At 34.9% G+C, this 20,214-nt stretch overlaps 1 protein-coding gene and 1 pseudogene across 1 annotated transcript; one reads left to right on the top strand and one right to left on the bottom strand.

The window, feature by feature from the left end:
- Nucleotides 1–8,754: 8,754 nt before the first annotated feature.
- On the top strand, nt 8,755–10,044 carry LOC132519387 (short/branched chain specific acyl-CoA dehydrogenase, mitochondrial-like; annotated as a pseudogene).
- A 2,948-nt stretch (nt 10,045–12,992) lies between these two features.
- Nucleotides 12,993–15,157, bottom strand: LOC132519386 (NF-kappa-B-activating protein-like). The gene has a single exon (XM_060147322.1). The coding sequence runs from the start codon at nt 15,153–15,155 to the stop codon at nt 13,851–13,853; it is 1,305 nt and encodes a 434-aa protein (XP_060003305.1). The 5' UTR covers nt 15,156–15,157; the 3' UTR covers nt 12,993–13,850.
- Nucleotides 15,158–20,214: the final 5,057 nt, after the last annotated feature.

Here is a 20,214-nt window from a genome sequence, read left to right as displayed (position 1 = left end):
TTGTAGCATATTTGTAATTTTGTCCATGAAAATGTAAAATCATTCAATCTATTAGATACATGGAATTATCTCATGTTCAATCCTGATCTGTTTATAAAGTATCAATTTTTGTGTTTATTTTGACTTATTGTACAAGTTGAAATGTTTACTCAAATATGCTTTTAACATGTACATCAGGCTAATGTTATGACTATGCTGTGAAAACTCTGGAAAAGAGTATAGGTATATTGAAAAGTTGTATCAGATTTAAGGCTAGACATCTTCAGCAAAAGTTTATGTTCGAGTCACCATATTTCAAATTATTTTTATGATATGTACTGACTTTTACTCAATTACGGCACATATTTTTATTTTTATAGTTAACTCACTGTATACATTAGACATTTTACAAACAGTTAAACAGAATTATAAAACCAGTATTAATTATTGCATGTGCTTTAATTTCTTTTATATTACTTAGCAACTTAGAAATATTATGTCTTCTTAATTCAGTAAAGGCTTATTCTTGGTAGCATTTACTATTATGAAAGTGCATAGTTTGATATTCTGTGGTATGAGTAAGCCTATCTCCAGTGTCTAAACTCTCAGATATGAAATTTTATTTTTAAATGAAGACTATCCCATAAAATGTTCATATTTTTCCATAACTACACTATAATAATCCCTATAATTTCACATTCAATCTGTAGTCATTTTTCATAAATATACAATAATTATAATAGAAAATTCATCTATAATCTCAAATATCTATATTGACTTAAATATAAATTCTAAATCCCTTCTTACAATAAAAATTGAGTGATTAATCTTCATATAGGCATAGTTCAACTCTGTATATGAATATACAGGTAAGACTATCATCATTCCTAGAAAAACCTACAAGTAATCTTATTGGTGACATCCAAACATGTTTTAAGAAATTCTCCTTTCTTAGTATGACAAACGTTGTATGAAGATGATGAGTTTACTACAGTGTATATCTTTCCTTCCTTTCTTCCATCTTCTCTAGTTTTAGTTTTCTTTTTTTTTTTTATCATTAAAACTGCTAACTGCTTAATGTATGATCAGAAGCAATGATATAAGAAATGAAGAAAGCAATAATGGTCAGAGAAGAAAATTATTTAAAGAAAAGTAGCATCATGTAAAGTTACTTTATCACTGAAGTGGACTTCTACTAAAAAAAAAAAAAGTGGGGGAAACAAAAGAGGTTTGATAAATGGATGCAATCAACTACAGATAAATGACCACAATGATCTGACTTGTTCACTTATGAGCTTCTGAGAAACAGTTAATCTCAATGAAGCCTGCTGGGTTTTTCTTTGCTTTTGGTCAAATCTTCATATAATTTATTCTTTCCTTGAACACAACTAGTAAAAGTGAACAAGAATACAAATTAACCATTTAATAGTTTCCAGAAACACACACACAGGTAACCACTTCTTTTTTTCCTCATTTTAATACAAGTATGTCATCATTATACTGTTTTCTATATTAATGATTTTATATTTCTGATGTAGCTGTTTCCCTATCTACCTACCTATCTAATAGAATTGCTGTCCATGTTATGAATATCTACTTTTAATCAAGTTTCTTTTCTTATACTGCAGATAAATATTGCCATTTAAAATTACTTTCTCAAACTAGTTACTATTTCATCCACATTAGTTCATCTGCTACTTTCCTTTATTATTCACTCTTCCTGACTTTGTGCGAGTTTTACCATTTAAAAAGCCTTTCCCTACTTTTTCTCCTCTTCACCTTTGTATTCATTACATTATTGAGCCTTCTCAAAAAACTTCTAGATTAAATGTACCTTACCATGATTATGCCTTTATTTTCTTTCTGTTTAGAATGTATGACCCATATAATTTATTACTTAGAATTATAGTATTTTAAATGTACTAATGCCAATCAAATGTGCTTATGTTGTTTAAAATATAGGTTTTAGGATTTTTGAAATCAAGGATCAACATTTCTGCCTTTTTCTATTAATTTTCTTTCTTCCCCCCGAATGCCTAGCCGACACCAAGAACACATTAAGGACATTCAATAATTGCTTGTTAAATGAAAGAGAGAATGAATATTTGAGAATTGCCTAGAAAACTGTGAGAGTATCCTTTTGACCTAAAAACATTATACTAGCATCTTCCAGGAATGCCAGAGTTAAGAATATAATTACTAATATCAACAAAAATTTATTTTTTCTGGATAATGTTTTGTTTTCTGAGCAAAATCCTGATGTACTTTGAAAGTTAGGCCTGATGTTAACCTCAAGGGTATATGATAGATAGAGAACCAAGTTCATGGAACCAAGTTTGAACCCAGGAACCCAAACTACCCATTCTTATGTCAGACCATCCTTTTTTTATTTTTGAGTTCTTAACTCCCTTAGCTTTATCCCCCTTTTCTGTGAAATTAAGGGTTTGAGTAGACAATCTTTAAGGCTGCTTCTAGTTCGAAACTCTTATACTTTATTAACCACAACTTGTTGCCTCAGTTGGCTCAGAGGTTCAGCTTAAACATCTACTGGGGACATTCTAGCTTTTAACACGGAGCAGAGATAAAGGAAAAGGAAAAGTGGGTAGGCGTGTTAACAAAAGCAAGCTGAGAACAAGAAAAGGTAAGGGCAATTAAAACTCCCAGAATAACCACATGGTAGTTTGTTTCAGTTCAATTTCTTTTCTGTTGTATTTTGTTGGCAAATATGGCCGTTAATGAAACATAAAGACCAAGCTTTATTTTAATAGTTTTCCCTCTCTTTTCTCTCAAGTCTCTCTGTCTCTCTTTTATATACCATAGCTCAATCTAATATTCCACCCTCTTTTCTTCCCCTCTCTAAAAGGAGGCAAACTATACTGACAGAAGAAAAGATTAAAATGTTGCTAAGTGGAATGGTCAAAAAATTTACAATTACCTGGACATTTTAAGAAAGATGAAATTAGTTGTTGATACAGATGACATGAATTACAGATAATTCATTTGTCCAATACCTAAGCCCTATATAGGCATCCTGGATCTTGGCAGGTGAAAGGGGTGTTTATATCTCAGGAAGCCATGAGAGTGTCTAGTGCCTAGGAATATTAATTTTCTTCCTCTGACAATAATGTTGTGAACTTTAGTTCAAATTATTTTCCTAACATTCATATACTCACTGCATTTTTTTTGTTTTACTTCCAAAAAATATGAAAGTTGAATTGCTAAACAAAAGCAATGAGTTCCATTATACTTTTATTAGCAATGAGGGTCCAGTTAAGAGACAAAAAATACACTAGTAATTTAAACAAGGAATCTTTATTATAAAGAATCATTAACTTATACAAAGCCTTTAACTACTAAAAGAGATATAAGGAACTCTGTGGAGTCCAGAATTTGCAAGTGCAAATAAACATGTTATACTATTACTGAGTTGAAGGATACTGGACAGTGAAAGATACTGAGGACTTAGGAGAGGTTCCTCCACCCAAGGCTGAGATTTCAAACTCTTTGCAGAAGGCATGGCTAGAGAGAGACAAGCAGTCTTCCAGTGGCAACAAAGCTTTCTAGAGGATGCAGGCCAGTGCTGATCTACAGAAACGGTCTGCCATTGCCAGAGGAAGTGGGCAGATGTGAGCTGGTCTGTAGAAGTAAGTTACGTGTTGGTGAGGCAGTTGCCTGAGGTCTCAGCTGGACCTTCTTTACAAGCAACCTCATAAAGGATAGTCAGTTGCTTGATGATGGATGAAGTTCATCTGAAAGCAGCCAGCCAGGTAGGAAGAGCATGGCTTAAAAGTAAGGGCACAGCTCCTGTGAAAGACAGTGAGGCTAGAAACTGTCTATAAAGTCTCATGAAGTGAGAGCCACCAAGCCTCACCTCCTGCACTAGATAAAATATGGAGGCAGCACCCAACCTGAGGGAAGTGGCTTCTTGTCACTATCACCTCACTATGTCGCTCCAGCACTCATTATTGAAACAAAAGCCCAACAATGTACCAGCTAGAGAAACAGAAATACGTACAGGGTCCACAAAACTGGGAAAAAGAAGGTTGGGTTTGGAGCGGAGAGACTATAAATGATAGCTGGCCCAATCTTTTATCACTGAACACCTTGCCTTAAAAAAATTGAACTTATTATCCCTAGAGCTTACCGGAGAGGGAATCTAGATCAGTGCTTTATTCTACCATTTACTTTGCCATTTATTGTACCTTTTATGTTCCTCATTTAAAGTAATCTGGAGGCATGCTAGCATCATTTCAATACCAAAACATATGATGACAGTCTATTAGGTTGAAAGAAGAAACCTGTGTTTACTTGATTTCAACCAAATATTTTAATAAAATGCTTATTTTGGCAGGTTCAGGTACTTCACTAACCAATAAAATCTGTGCACGTATGCCTTTCTAAATTTCTTCCCCAAAATATATGTTTATATTAGTGGGGATATGGGATTAGAAATAGGAAAAACATATATACGTATACATATAAAACATATATACATGTATACATATAATGAAAAATCATTCCCAAATGTGATTTTAGCCTATATTTTGGTCTTATTCTCAAGAGATTAAAGTTAAAGACATTACTGATTATAGAATTTCAGATATTGTTCATTGCATGTATTCAGTTAAAAGAAGATTTATCAATGTCCAGAGACACTTGTTCACTCACTAATATTTCATAGCTGGATAGTGGCAGATTGGTCTAGAACTAAAGTCTCATGCTTTAAATCTCAGTTCTTTCTTTATATTGTGTGCATTAGAAAGAGCTAATAATATGTACAGAGTTTACCATAGCATCCTTTCAGAATTAAATAATACTGCCTCTCACCGGCAGGGATACAGTGACATAATAAAACATTACTTAAAGCTCCATATTATGTACATTGTACTTCACATAAAATAGTTTATTTTAATCTAAGTAATGTAAAATCTCTAGCTCAGATTTCTTTAAAAATTAGCAGAACATGTAACCTGATGAGGAAACATTTAAAGGGGACATGTCAGGCCTGTCCTCTAAAATTTAAGCCACTTCATTTTTCCTTTTTTTTTTAAACTTTCTTTGCTAAATATAGGTTATTTGATCTTATTTTCACATTCCCTTGAGATCTTAAGAAAATAATTTTTTCTTTGGTTCATGAAGAAATGGCAGGAGAAAATTAAGACTGATAGCACAATACATCAGAGGCTCAAGAAATTACCTGAGATATCTCTGCACAGCTGTGTGACAAATGCCACTCACCTCCCTTGCCTCCTTTAAAATGTTTCTTTGTTTGATATAAATGATATAGTAGTCACTATGTAAGGACAGACTATGACCAGAAGTCAACTGCATTAATGTAGCAGACACTTTATTCCTAGGATATATGATTTACCTCTTCTAAAGAAAAAAAAATTGCCATATTCTGGCATACTTTAATCTGTCAGATTTCTGGGTCAGATGACTTCCTTAAAGCGGATGGGAACAATTTATTCATAGGAAGCCAGTGTACTGGACTTTAAGGTAGGGTGATCCATTCATATTTTTAAAAGTTTTAAAGTTACATTCAGATAGGAAAACGGCCAGCATAGAGTATAGGAAAGACATTTCAGGTACGAATGTTAGAGAAAATTTTCTTCAGAGAATGTTATACTTTCTCTCAAGAATAAGCATACTTAAATATGAATCAAATATATAACCCGACTTCAGAGAAACATTATAAGATCATTGTCTATTCCCTACCAAGGCAACACTTCCAGGCACTGTAAGTGATGTCAGGATCATATAGCATCAATGATCACACTCTTTGGTTAATGTGAATTGGAGACTTTGAAGCTGAGAAAATTAAATAGGCTATATTGATTTAGTATTTTTGAGCCTATATTCCCCAGAATTTAGAGGAAGAATGGAGCCCATAACTTTTATTTGGTGCTATTTTTGGTCAGTATTTTATACACACATGCACACACACACGCATGTGTGTGTGTGTGTGTATATATATATATATATATGTATATGTATATATACAACCATAATATTCCAGGAATTGTGCCAATACCACAGACATTTATATAGAGAACTGTTCTTGTGTTAATACAGTTGCCTATGAAAGGATCTTTAGGAAATGCTAGCTATAGGCAAAATACCATTTTTTCCCCTTCTAATCCAAACAGGGTATTGGAACCTTCATATTTGAAGCATCGACACTTACCTAGATACAGACTCATTAAAAGTCATTCTTAGTTCTGTCAAAGCTGTCAACATAGCATCTTACTCAAGAAGTATTTTTTGATCACTCATAGTGTAACCTTAAACACTTCAACAGAAAGTTACAGAAATAAAGCCAATAAGTTTGATTCATTCAATGCAGAATGCATTTAATGAAGCACTGTGATCATAAACTCTAGCTATTATCTACCTCTTCAAGTGGGTGAAAACTAATAAAACTTTCACCCAATATGTGCCAAACAAAAGGTGCAATGAAAACTGGCATTGAAGTATATGAGCTTTCAGACAACAGTATTAGTCACATCTTACACACTGACCTTTGTAGTGGCAGGCATATTCAGTAAGCTGTTACAAGGAGTTGGCATTTTCAGATGTAATGAATCTCTTTAATGTCTGTCACCTGCTTAACAGGACTACCATCTCTTGACTGATGAGTTTCCAGTGACGTAAAAATCCACTCAACTGCTTTATGGATTTTGCCACTATTCAGAAGACACAGTGGCTATCTCAAAGAGTTAATAATGATATTATTTGCAGCCCCAAGACACAATTATCTGTAAGAAGACAATGGAAAGAAGTGATGATTGACTAAGTTAAACTCTTTAGGTGTAAGTGCCAAAGGAACATGGCTATTATTCAGAACAAGTGCTTCATATGAATAAAACTTCATTCTCAGGGGGCTCCAAGCGTTCAGAGGCTAGCATGTTTAAATTAGGCTCTCTCTCAGTTCAATGTCAGCTCCTAATCCTGTTTTTGATTGAAAGGTATATGGCTTTCAGCGTTCATCTTTATTCTGATTTATCTTAATATGCTCAAATTCTTGAATTTAATGAAATGGATTAATGGTGGACAATTGTGCTCTTCATTCCTCCTCTGGCTTATCTGAGCAACTATCCACAGTTTTCATTAAAACTTTTCTAAGTTGGAAATTAGGTTATAATATCTGACTGTATTATCTAACATACCTCAATAGTAAGATGTGCTGTTTGTTAATTCATGTCCTTCTTTTGTATCAGTGCTTTAGCACAATATGGAATTAATGAAACCTCAATGTGATACATCCTTTCGCTCACCATAATAAGTTGCTCTAGCACATACTTACTGCATGAGAGATTGTAAAGTGATTTATTTTTAAATTTCTTTACAATCACTCTTGGAAACCCAAAGATTAGGCATGTATGCACATGTATTTGTAGATAACTATAGCTCAGAAGTAAAATTTGAAAGAAAAATACTACAGGTTCATTATATACACAAAAGAATGATTGCCAAATCAGAACATGGTTTTTTAACATATTTTAAATTTATCACCATGTGTAGCACTCAAGCTTTGTTCATTTCTCCCAACACTACAAAATAAATAACAGTATAGATATATTTTTAGATGGGGGTCTAGGAAGGATAATTAAAATGCAACATTTACAATTTATTTATGATGAGAACAATCCACAGATCTTTAGATACATCATAACTTTTCATGTTATTTTAACTATTCATGGTTCTTGTTACTTTGATCTATTGTTAATTTAACAAAAAAAATCTTAAGGCTTGAAGAGACCTTAAGGATTTTCATAGGGGCTAACAAGTATATTTCCTAGATGAGGACTTTGTGGTTAATAGAGGCTACACAGCTTGTCTACAACAAAAGGAAAGCAGCATGTGCAGGCCAAAGACTAGAACCCAGACCTTCAAACTTTCCACTATTTCTTTTCCTCTGCATTACATCCTGTTCTGTGGAATGGTATGGAAGATATATTATGTTATTCTTTAGTCACTATGCTAAAGACTGAATATGTATGCCCCCTCCCCACTGCCCAAGTTCATATGTTGAAACCTGATACCCAATGTGATGGTATTTAGAGATGGGACCTTTGATTAGGTCATTAGGTCCCATGTCAAAATACCATCACATTGAATGAGATCAAAAGACACTCTGAAGAGACTCTTACAAAAGAGATTCCAGAGAGTTCCCACTCCCCTGTTACCATGTGAGGACACAATGAAAAGACTGTGTATGAACCAAGAAGCTGGCTCTCACCAGGCATATCTGCTGGTACCTTGATCTTGGACTTGCCAGTCTCCAGAAGTATAAGAAATAAATTTATTTTGTTTAAAAGTTACCCAATCTATGATATTTTTGTGAGAGCAGCTGAAACAGACTAGAAATACACTATCAGACATTTAATTTTCATTTCGCTTATCTTGTTCTGTCCCATAAACCTAATATTTTTCTATTTACTGTGTACATATACAAACCTAACAAATGCTCTTAACTATTCCTCTCCTGATAAATGTGTTGACTGTGGGTTTGCATTCCGTAAGTCAAAGGAATAATTTGTGTATCAAATAGTAATATTAACCTGGTCCCAACTTAATTCTGAGTCACAAAACCTTAACAGGAGATATAATAGGAAAATAGTTTTGTCACTATTGAAAATGTGTGTGATTTTTAGATTTTAAAATAGTATATATCTTTAAAAATATATCTTATGCTAAAGAAATTGCAGAAGCTTAAAAACATAAATATGCTTAAAACGAAAAGAATTATAGGGCGATTGTCCTAGGGCACAGATGGAGGGAGCCACGGTTCGGCTGCTGTGTGGCAGCGCACTGTTAAGAAGAAACTTCCCAATTTGCCTGTCTTCCTGGAAAAATCCTCCTGATGTCTTAAAATCTTCCCAGCTTTGAGAAGCTGGACTCAAAGCAACAAATAATGGCCTACCCTATGCCCCTCTGCAAACATTTACAGATGAAGAGAGGATGATAAAGAGCACGGTTAAAAAATCTGTCCAGGAACAAATTGCTCCTTTGGTTTCAAAAATGGATGAAAATTCAAAAATGGAAAAATCAGTAATATGAGGATGATTTCAACAAGGGTTGATGGGTATTGAAATTGACACAAAATATGGAGGAACAGGAGCTTCATTTTTTCCTCTATCCTAGTGATAGAGGAATTAGCCAAAGTTGATGCGTCTTTGGCTCTGGTATGTGACATCCAGAACACAGTAATTAGGAAAATATGGAACAGAAGAACAGAAGGCTATCTATTTGCCCAAGCTAGCTATGGAACAAATGGGAAGTTTCTGCCTTTCAGAGGCTGGAGCAGGTAGCGATTCATTTGCTTTGAAGACCAAACCTGATAAAAAGGGAAATTATTATGTCATCAATGGGTCAAAGATGTGGATTAGCAACGGCAAGGATGCCAAGCTCTTCATGGTGATGGAAAATGTAGACCTTACTCTTGGGTATACAGGAATTACCTGCTTCTTGGTAGATTGTCATACTGAGGGCCTTCATATAGGGAAACCAGAGAACAAAATGGGAAGCAGAGCTTCTTTTACTTGCCCATTAACATTTGAAAATGTCAAGGTTCCAGAAGCCAATATCCTGGGACAAATTGGACATGGCTATAAGTAAACCATTGGGGGTCTTAATGAAAGTAGAATAGGAATGGCTGCACAGATGCTGGGACTGGCTCAAGGATGTTTTGACTACACTATTCCATATGTTAAAGAAAGGGAACAGTTTGGCAAAAGAATATTTGATTTTCAGGGATGCCAACACCAAGTGGCTCACATGGCCACCCAGCTAGAAGCTGCAAGATTACTCACATACAACGCTACAAGGCTTTTAGAAGCTGGAAGGCCATTCATTAAAGAATCATCTATTGCCAAGTACTATGCATCAGAGATTGAGGGCCTAATAACTGGCAAATGTATCAAGTGGATGGGAGGAGTAGGCTACACCAAAAATTACCCTGTGGAAAAATACTTCTGAGATGTGAAGATTGGTACAATATATGAAGGAACTTCAAACACCTAGCTGAACACCATCCCAAAGCGCATTGATTTGGAATACTGACAGCCATGGGAGTGGGACCCCTCCCTGGTGTCACTGGTGTAAAATTTTAAACTATTGTGCCTTGTTGGGGGCTGTGTTGAATGATTTTATTTAGGCCCTTCACCTTGGATCTGGAGGTAGACCTTTCCTGTTTCCTCTTTCCAATCTGCTTAACTTAGACGCAGAAGATCATTTTTAAAATTTGGAAAGAAATGCATCCATATTTTCTCCAAAACTATTTTTAAAACTCTATATGCATTATCATTATAGCTTCAGGGTATACAGAATTTCACTCTATTAGAATTTGGAAAAATAAAGACAATATAAGTATTTCTTGCAGACATGGCTATTTTATATTCTTGTCATTGTGCATCAGTCAGAGAGATGTTTGTGCTAGTTGGCAATTCTATAGAAGAAATAGATTCAATTCTAAGTTACTAAACTAGGTGAAACTGATAAAAATTTATTTAGAAAAATCTAAAAGTTTTAGTTCTGAATATCTGAAAATGAGTGGATTACATAATCGAAGAAAACATTTCAACAAAGGAAAGCAATATAATTTGTTACTATAATTTACCAGTATGAAAGGTGCATTTCATTATGATTTCAGTAGATCATTTTAAAAACAAGTCTCTACATTAGTTTTCAAGAATGAAGTTTAAATAATTTGGTTTAATAATTAGAATATACTTAATATTATAATATTCATTTTATCAATGATACAGTATTTTTCCATCTTTAAATTGAATACTGAGTTATTGAGCCTTATCATGAATAGTAATTCAGAAATTATATTTTGGTTCAGTGATTCTCAAGGGAGGATGCCTTTTCCCCATAAAGGAGTGTATTAAAATCTTGTAAGGAATGAGGGATAGAAGGGAGCTGTAGAGTTCGAAAAGCATATTTGGTAATATAAAAAATGACGTTTCTGGGAAGGCAAAAATAAATCTGTTGTTTTACAGTCAAATTATGGAAAGGCAAAGCTCAGCAAATATACGGCTGGTGATGCCATTTCTTCAGTATCAGGGATTCTCAATCAGGAGAAGAGACCTTGTAGGGTAAAAATCCTCAGTCCCCTCAGGAGGGAGGAGGACAGTGAAGGGTGTTTTATATTTTCTGGAAGGGGGCACGGGTTACAGATGTTGGAAAATGTTTCAAGGCTCATAGAGTTGCTTAAAGTAATCACTGCTGTCAAAGGGGAAGCACTTTAATGAAAGAATAATGTTTATTAAGAAAACGACATTTTCAAAGTAATTTTGCTTTGCACATTCATGTTCATCGAATTGGATTAATTTCTATAATGGATACTGTAGTTAAATATTCAGAATTGTGTAAATACAATTGAGATAGGAATTACATTAAAATATTAGGAAGAAATACGGACAAATTTATTCCTTAGATTAAAAAAGATAAAGTCTACTTGATTTTCAGATAGGGAGCTGATGGAAGCCAGTCATTCAGTGTTTTAGAACAAAAAGACAGTAATCTGATAAGGAAAGTAGGAGATAGAGGAAATGCCCTAAAGGGGGGCTTGGACATCTTTAATTTCTGTGATTATGTGAGAGAGGTGGGCTTTTCAGATAATGGAATAGAAGCCAATGTTAGTAAAAAGAATCCCAGCTTCCTCCTGCAGAGTTACAAACACGTGAAACTACAATAAGCCTCCTTCAGATTAGCAGCATGAGAGAGGTTCCCGTGTACATCTAGACCGTGAATTTATAATTCATATTGATACAGTTCTAATTGTGTGTATATTTTTTGTGCAGGTTCACAAATAACAGTTGAAAACTATGTATTGTAGTTAATATCTGTACCTGCCTTCTTCTGTTAGTGAATTGTGTTATTGTACCATTTACCAAAGAGGATGTTGTGGGTTTCCCGCATAGTTCTTCCATTATCGCTTTTCTTAATAACCATGACTTTGGGGGTCTTGAGTTTGTGTCTAGTGGAGGACAAGCTTGTTTACCTCTTGAAGCTTGTCATTACTGTTTGTTAATTTGAGGATAGGGCTGTCATGGGGCTCAGAAGGAAGAGACTTGAACACAAGCAACAAGTTGTATTTGTGTGGTAGAGCTGGACTCAACCCAACTGCCAAGTTAGTATTGTTAGACATTTCACTTTACAACACAAAAATGAATCGGTGTCAAAGATTTTAGAATTATGGAAAGCTAAATCTATAAAGAGTTTAGAGAACCATCCAGCCAACTCTCTCATTTTAAGAGTGAATGATTCATATAGCCCAGAATACTTGCCCAAGGTCATCCATCCAGGGCCAAAGATAAGACAAGGATCCAAATGTACTAGCTCCCAATTCAGTGCTCTTCCTACTGTTTACTACTATCTCTGTTCAACAAATTTTGGATTTCCTCCTTGTTATGTCTCAATACTCTTATTGATTTATTTTAAGTTTAACTGATAAAGAATTAACACTTCAGAAGTGTTAAGATTGATCAGTGTAATTACTTACATATTTTAATCACCTGCCAAACACACTGGCTCTGCTAGGATGTAACTGGTATGTCAAATGTAAAGATTATTGTGTGTGATCACATGGTTTTATGATTATGATGTGTTTTAGTAAATGCACTAGTTATATCCTTGCTGATGTATTTTTGCTGATCTTCCTTTTTTTTATTAGCAAATCTCATTTTTAATTCCAATCAACACATACCCATCATTTTGGCATTCACTGCTACATATATATTTTACATAAAAATCCCATTTCTTGAAGAGGATGAACAAATCCTTACATGCCTCTGGTAATACCATTTTCCACTAAAAGTTTGATGTCTTTTAAACAACATTATTTTCCACTTGTTAAAAAAATAAATATCTTTCAAAGCACTTTAAAAATACAAAAATTTTACATGTGTTAAGATGTTATAATTTATGGGGTTAAATAAATGCAGTGTACTCTTCAAAAAAACACTTAAAAAAACTTTAAAACTATTATAAGGAGAGAGGGCATTTTATAACAGCAAAGTCAGAAATTCCCCATCACTCAGATAATTTAAATTTATCCTAGGCACATAATAATGCAGCTCAAAACAACCTTAACAAAAACAGCCAAAACTTCTACTATCCCCTCCCCCTTCACTCGTATGTCCTAACAACTAAACTTCAACAAAAGGAGGGAAGGAAAAAGATCACGATCTCACAGTCCCAGAATTTTCCATTTCCCCCAAACTTAAAAGCCAACAGTAGCCATAAAAAAGTGAGAAAGTGAGGGGTTCTATATGAAGTTACAGATTAAACTGAATGACAGATGTAAAAAATAAACTGAAAAGTTTAACAATGCTTAAAATGAAATCTGCTTATTACAAAGGACAGACTTTAAAAACATTTAACATCATTTTAGCTTCATCCTTATGAAGCAACCAAGTTAAAACAATGAAAACAATGACTCATTATATTTTTCCTTATTAAACTCCTGATCATTGTTGACTCCCATCCATTTCTAGTATTCAAATAATGATCTAAACACAGCTCAGATAGAAATAATGTACTTACATTGGCACAACAGGAGACTTCCCAATATTTTATATTTGAAATAACCATTTTTAATAAGCCTATTAAGAATTTTAAAACTAATGTTCACATTTTCAATTCAACAAGTCTGTGGGTTAGTTTGCTTTTTGGTTTGTTTGTTGGTTTTGGGGTGGAGGCATCAATAAGCAGCTTTTTATAGAAGGACTGAAAGAATTAAATAGAAGGCACAGTAGCACTGTAAAGCTTTTTCAGATCATGGTAATCTTTTTGTGTGTATATATGGAACCCAAACTTTCTTTTTTGTTGTTAAAAATGTCTGATGAGCAATCAGAAAATCCTTATTTGTCCTCTTTCCCTTTAGTTTTTCTGTATACCATCTCTCGAAAACTGGCCAGAATTTTGTTTTCTCTCTTTCGTCTCTCTTCTTGGTTAAAGGATGCAAGGGCTCTCTTCTCATCAGCACTATAGATCTGGTTCTCTTTTCGCAGTCGCACAGCCTCCATTCGGCGATGCCTGCTACCACTCATTACGTAACCCGAGCATTCAAATGATGCAATTTCCTCACTTGTCAAGCCAATTTCACCTCTTCGTGGGATACGTTTTCCAGCTTTTACATATTCAGCCATAGCTGCACCTTCACCAGGTAACAGAGCATGGCCATAGTTCAAAGGTTTATCATCTTGAGAGGCAAGTGTTTTGGGAGCCTCTGGACCAATCAAATCTGAGGGTTCTTCAGGCTTTGATCGATCCTTCCAGGGATTCTCCAGAAACTCTTCTTGGGACTCTTTAGAACATGAATCACTGGAATCTTTTCTGCTCTTCTTAGACTTATTTTTCTTATATTTCTTCGATATGCGTTTCTTCTTTTCCTTTTTCTTGGCTTTCTTTGCTCTCCTTTTTGTATCTTCATCACTGGAGTCTGTTTCAGAATCAGAGTCACTGTCACTATCATTAGAATAATTGTGTTTTCTTTTAGATGACTTTTTCTTCCTCCTTTTCTTGGACCTTTCTTTTAAATGACTAGACTTCTTCTTTTCTTCTTCTGAAGTAGAAGCTGAAGTGGTGCTTTTCTTTGGCTCTTCGTCCTCTACTGGTGTATGTTCATCAGAGTCTGGTTCTGGATTCTTTGGAGAAAGTCCCCATACTTCAGGAGCTCCTAATTCTCCAATCCTCTCTCTCTCACTTAATCTCTTCTGCCGCAGGCTCTCTTCCCTCTCCTTGTCCAGGAGGCTAGGCCACGGCTTGTTGCTCCCGCAGGGGCGTGAGTAGCCGCCATAATAGGCGGACGAGGAGGCAGAAGCGAAAGGGGCGCCCCGCGGCGCGGAGGGCCGCTCTCGAGAGCGTGACCGCGAGCGGGAGCGGTAGGACTGGTTTTGGGAGCCTTGGCTGGGGCCACTCAGTTGATGGCTAAGGCCATTCCGGTCCCCGGACCGAGAGCAAGAGTGCGAGCGAGAGCGGCGGCCCCGCGGGGAGCGAGAGGTTTTGCTGGGCTTAGGGCTCTTCGACGAACTGCGACGCTTCCCCCCGGAGCCCGAGACCTCCCACTCGGGGCTGCGGGAGCCAGACACCGGATCCATAGCTGTTGCTGGGTCCCCGAAGCCGTGGGAGAAGGCGGCGCTCTCGCGAGCTGGGAGAATCTCCATTGCCTTGGCTCCCAGGACCAGCAGCCGCGACACAAACCCGAGCCCGAGAAAACCTTGGAAACAGTTCCGAGTACGTCGGCAAATTCCTTCCCCGGACCTAGGCGGTCCTGCCAATGGGACGGGATGTGTGTATCCGTATCTGATCTTTCATAAAGTGAAACTTTTGTTGTAATGGTACATATCAATCAGACTGTAATCAATGTTACAAAATCAGCATTCTATGGAGAATGAAAAAATAAAGCACTAACCGGAAAAAAAAAAGAATTATAGAGCACTCCTGCTGCAGTATTTTATGACATATTTTGGAAAACCAGAAGCAGAGTCAGAATCAACTTTGAAGACTAAGAGAGTGAAAGCTTAGATTTTCAGAAGAACAAATAGCCTACATCCTCCAATCCCCTCATTTTAATGCTAAAAATAAGGAAATGATCCTGATCCTAAATTGCTATGGTCATGATGCTGGACCCTGACATACATGCCAATCTTCCAAGAGTCAACAAAGTCAATAAAACTTCTTAAAGTGTTAAAAGTGTTCAAATATTTTAGACTTGGTCTGACATTGGTATACTTATTTTGAATTTGACTTTGATAAATTCATATTAAGTTTAAAAGACAATTATTTAGTTAAGTGGTACAAAAGAAATCAACAATGATTAGTTTTTAAAAAGAAGGAAGGAAAACTGTTCTTTTGTTATTACATCTGAAATATATGGCAAATACGTAAGTCTGGTACTTTAATAACTTTCTACCCTGATGTGAATTTCTTCACTTTCAATAGCACTTTACTACGTCATCTTTAAAATGAACATAAAATAAAATAGAAAGCAAGTTTTACAGGAAATCACAACATATTCCCATGAGACTCCAAATCCACATAGGCTACTGAAACACCTAAAACAAGTACTAAGAAAATAGAGAAAAACAAAAGGCACTCCACAAATAGGCGATGATCTTGAACCAAACTGAAGCCCTCTGGGAGGTCTATACTAAAAATTAAATATTAAGCAATAATTTAAAATGAAGTTTGGCTTCATTTGATTCTGATGTATTATTTCAAGTTTATTCCTCTTTTTCTAAATTGAATGTTCTTGATTCTATCATTACAGCTAATTCAATTAGTAAACCTAAAGTCAGGTAGTAAAGAGATACACGTAAGGGATGTTAAGTAGAAAAAAAAAATTTGGTTGAATTGTTCATGGAACAGCAGTATTAGTTGAAAGCCTTTTATTCTATGATGAAATTTGGTGGGCTTAAAATTAATCCTAGCAGAAATCTGTTTCCTGCAGAGATCTCCTCAGAACCATATACCCAGTATATAAATCCTCAAGAGCAACATCTAATAATTCAATTTTAAAAAAACAGAACAAAGCAAAGCACAACACTGTAATATCTACTTTCAATCCAGCCATTATGGCCAAAAGAGGATGGGCCAGTTTTCCATCCTAAAATCAGCAAAATAGAAGAAAAGAAATATGAGTGTCTGTGTGTGAGTGTGTGATACAAACTTTGCACTGCAAAGATTGAAAGTTAAGCAACTCTAAACATAATTAAGAATTATATCTGCTATGATTCAAGTCATTTACACACCAACGGATATTCAGAAATCAATATTGGCAGTGCACAGACTTGAAACACATGAACAGACATGAGAAAAGAAGGAGCAAAACACCAACATCATCCCAAACAGTCCGCAGTAACCTCTGTCTAGGAGGAGTAAAAAAGAGACTGATAATCGACACTAAAAAACAATTGTAGTTATAATGGCTATATATGTAGCAATTTGATTAAATGTAGGTCTATATTATTCTTTATGAATGTACAGAAAATTCTGAATTTTGTTGATTCAGAGGTCCTTTATTTTGGTATACTTTTCCATGATGTAAATATTTATAATAATCCAAATATTTAATTCTACACTTATCATATGAGTGAATAGATACATATTTATTTATATGATTTAGGTTTTACCTTTCCTATCAAAAAGTAATCATCTTAAGGGAAAAAACTCTCCTATTCATCTCGTTTTAGTACTTAGTAAAATGTCTGACATATATAGTATGTGTTAAGTGAATGTGAAATATTAATGGAATCCATTATATAATACAAGATTGTATAACATACTTATATCCATTTTATATAAATCATTACCTAATATGGAATCTGTTCTTTTCACCTAATCAATTTTTTTCATAAATAAAAAGAAGTAAACATCATCATTTTTGCAGGTTGTTGCCTGTACATTATCTATCCATTTAAAGCATTGCATTTACTCGCTTAATCAGGCCATCCTCTGCACTAATAATCATAATAATCATTGTTGCATATTTATCATATTTTAATTTTCACACTGGTTTTAACAACTTCTAGTAAATCTATTCTAAATATCCCTTCTTTGGGAAAAAACATTCTTTAGTGTGCTACATTAGTGTTGGTACATTCACTTTCAAAATCTTGACATTTTAATAATGTTTTAAATACAACATCAGCATAGCAAACTTCCTAGCAAGAACAAATACTGCTGTTTCTACAAAGCAATTAAAATCAGTACTCAAAAACATGTTGCCACAAATATTTCTTTCACAGAATAAAAAAATAAATTATATTTTTGAAAGAAGCATTTAGAAAATTATTTCTGTCCAAATTTGAACTTACATTTTAGTAATGCCCTAATTAGATACAGTTGCCTAATGTTACGTTTAAACTGCTCCTTCAACTCTTCCTGCTACATTTCAAATTTTGAGCACACACCTGAGTTAAAAGCTCTATCATAGTCATCTTTGCTTCTACTTTCAACAGTTCTGTAAAATAATTTAGCTTTTTGTCAGTATGGTTATTAAATCAGGGTCATACTAAAGGCTGATCTAGCCCCAGGAAACACTCGAATGTACTAGATTCAAAGCTGCGTAATTCATGTGTCCTCGTGGAATTTTTAATTAATAAGAAAAAAATCCAGTCTCAGGTATTAGTTTCAATATTATTTAATATATTTATATATCACATTATCATTAACTGTCAATTGGGGTCATATACAATTTGACATGAATTATTACTATATTAAATATCATGTAACAAATGATTAAAGATAGGTTTTTGATAATCATTGCTTATAGGCTGCCTTTCTTAAAATAATTTATCCTCCCTGAGAAATTGTTGCAATCAAAAGCATGTACTAAACATGATACACTGTGTGATTAAATCTTTACATTTATCTATGTCTGAAAGTTAATAAAACTCTAGAGAAATAATAAGATTGCTTTCATTAAAAGTAGAGACTTCAGCCATTTCCGCAGAAGCCAATAATCTGTCATACTGCAAATAAGAGGAGCACAATTAGCAGCAGAGGAGTCCTATAGGCTTTATGCAGAGTGTGCTTTGTTCAGTGACAGAAAGGAAAAACTACAGCTTCTCCTAGACAGACGCTCCATATTCATTCCTATAGGGCATGCCAATTGAGAAACACATTTCTGAACTTTCTCACTCTTAACTCTGCCTGGCCATCTCTGGAACCTACTTTATTCGGGGTATATATCACATATAAATTATAAATACTCTATGCACATAATCATTCACTAGTTTTTTTTTAATTACTATTTTTGTCATGGCCTGGGTCTCTAAGAAAACTTCATTGCTTGACAACTAAAGTTTAACTGTTTAAACACCACTTCTTAAATATAAACATTTTAAGGGAAATATATTTAAATTATTAGATTTCTCTGGTTCTTTTTTTTTTGGATTCTGTGTTCATTTTAATTTTTTTAATATCTTTGTTGGAGTATAATTGCTTTACAATTATGCTTTACAATGGTGTGTTAGTTTCTGCTTTATAACAAAGTGAATAAGCTATACATATACATATATCCCCATATCTCCTCCTTCTTGCATCTCCCTCCCACCCTCCCTACCCCACCCCTCTAGGTGGTCACAAAGCACCCAGCTGATCTGCCTGTGTTAGGCGGATGCTTCCCACTAGCTATCTATTTTACATTTGGTCGTGTATATATGTCCATGCCACTCTCTCACTTTGTCCCAGCTTACCCTTCCCCATCCTCACATCCTCAAGTCCATTCTCTATGTCTGCGTCTTTATTCCTGTTCTGCCCCTAGGTTCTTCAGAACCTTTTTTTTTCTTTTCGTTTTAGATTCCATATATATGTGTTAGTATACGATATTTGTTTTTCTCTTTCTGACTAACTTTATTCTGTATGACAGGCTCTAGGTCCATCCACCTCATTACAAATAGCTCAATTTCGTTTCTTTTTATGGCTGAGTAATATTCCATTGTATATATGTGCCACATCTTCTTTATCCATTCATCTGTCGATGGACACTTAGGTTGCTTCCATGTTCTGGCTATTGTAAATAGAGCTGAAATGAACATTGTGGTACAAGACTCTTTTTGAATGATGGTTTTCTCAGAGTATATGCACAGTAGTGGGATTGCTGGGTCGTATGGTAGTTCTAATTTTAGTTTTTTAAGGAACCTCCATGCTGTTCTCCATAGTGGCTGTATCAATTTACATTCCCACCAACAGTGCAAGAGGGTTCCCTTTTCCCCACACACTCTCCAGCATTTATTGTTTCTAGACTTTTTGATGATGGCTATTCTGACCGGTGTGAGATGATACCTCATTGTAGTTTTGATTTGCATGTCTCTAAGGATTAGTGATGTTGAGCATCCTTTCATGTGTTTGTTGGCGATCTGTATATCTTCTTTGGAGAAATGTCTATTTAGGTCTTCTGCCCATATTTGGATTGGGTTGTTTGTTTTTTGATATTGAGCTGCATGAGCTGCTTGTAAGTTTTGGAGATTAATCCTTTGTCAGTTGCTTTGTTTGCAAATATTTTCTCCCATTCTGAGGATTGTCTATTCGTCTTGTTTATGGTTTCTTTTGCTGTGCAAAAGCTTTTAAGTTTCATTAGGTCCCATTTGGTTATTTTTGTTCTTTTTTCCATTTCTCTAGGAGGTGGGTCAAAAAGGATCTTGCTGTGATTAATGTCATAGAGTGTTCTGCCTATGTTTTCCTCTAAGAGTTTTATAGTGTCTGGCCTTACATTTAGGT

The sequence above is a fragment of the Lagenorhynchus albirostris genome, chromosome 4, assembly GCF_949774975.1.
Source record: "Lagenorhynchus albirostris chromosome 4, mLagAlb1.1, whole genome shotgun sequence".
In the NCBI taxonomy this organism is placed as follows: Eukaryota; Metazoa; Chordata; class Mammalia; order Artiodactyla; family Delphinidae; genus Lagenorhynchus; species Lagenorhynchus albirostris.
Note: the sequence above shows the minus strand (reverse complement) of the source record. Positions and strands in the feature narration are given on the sequence as shown.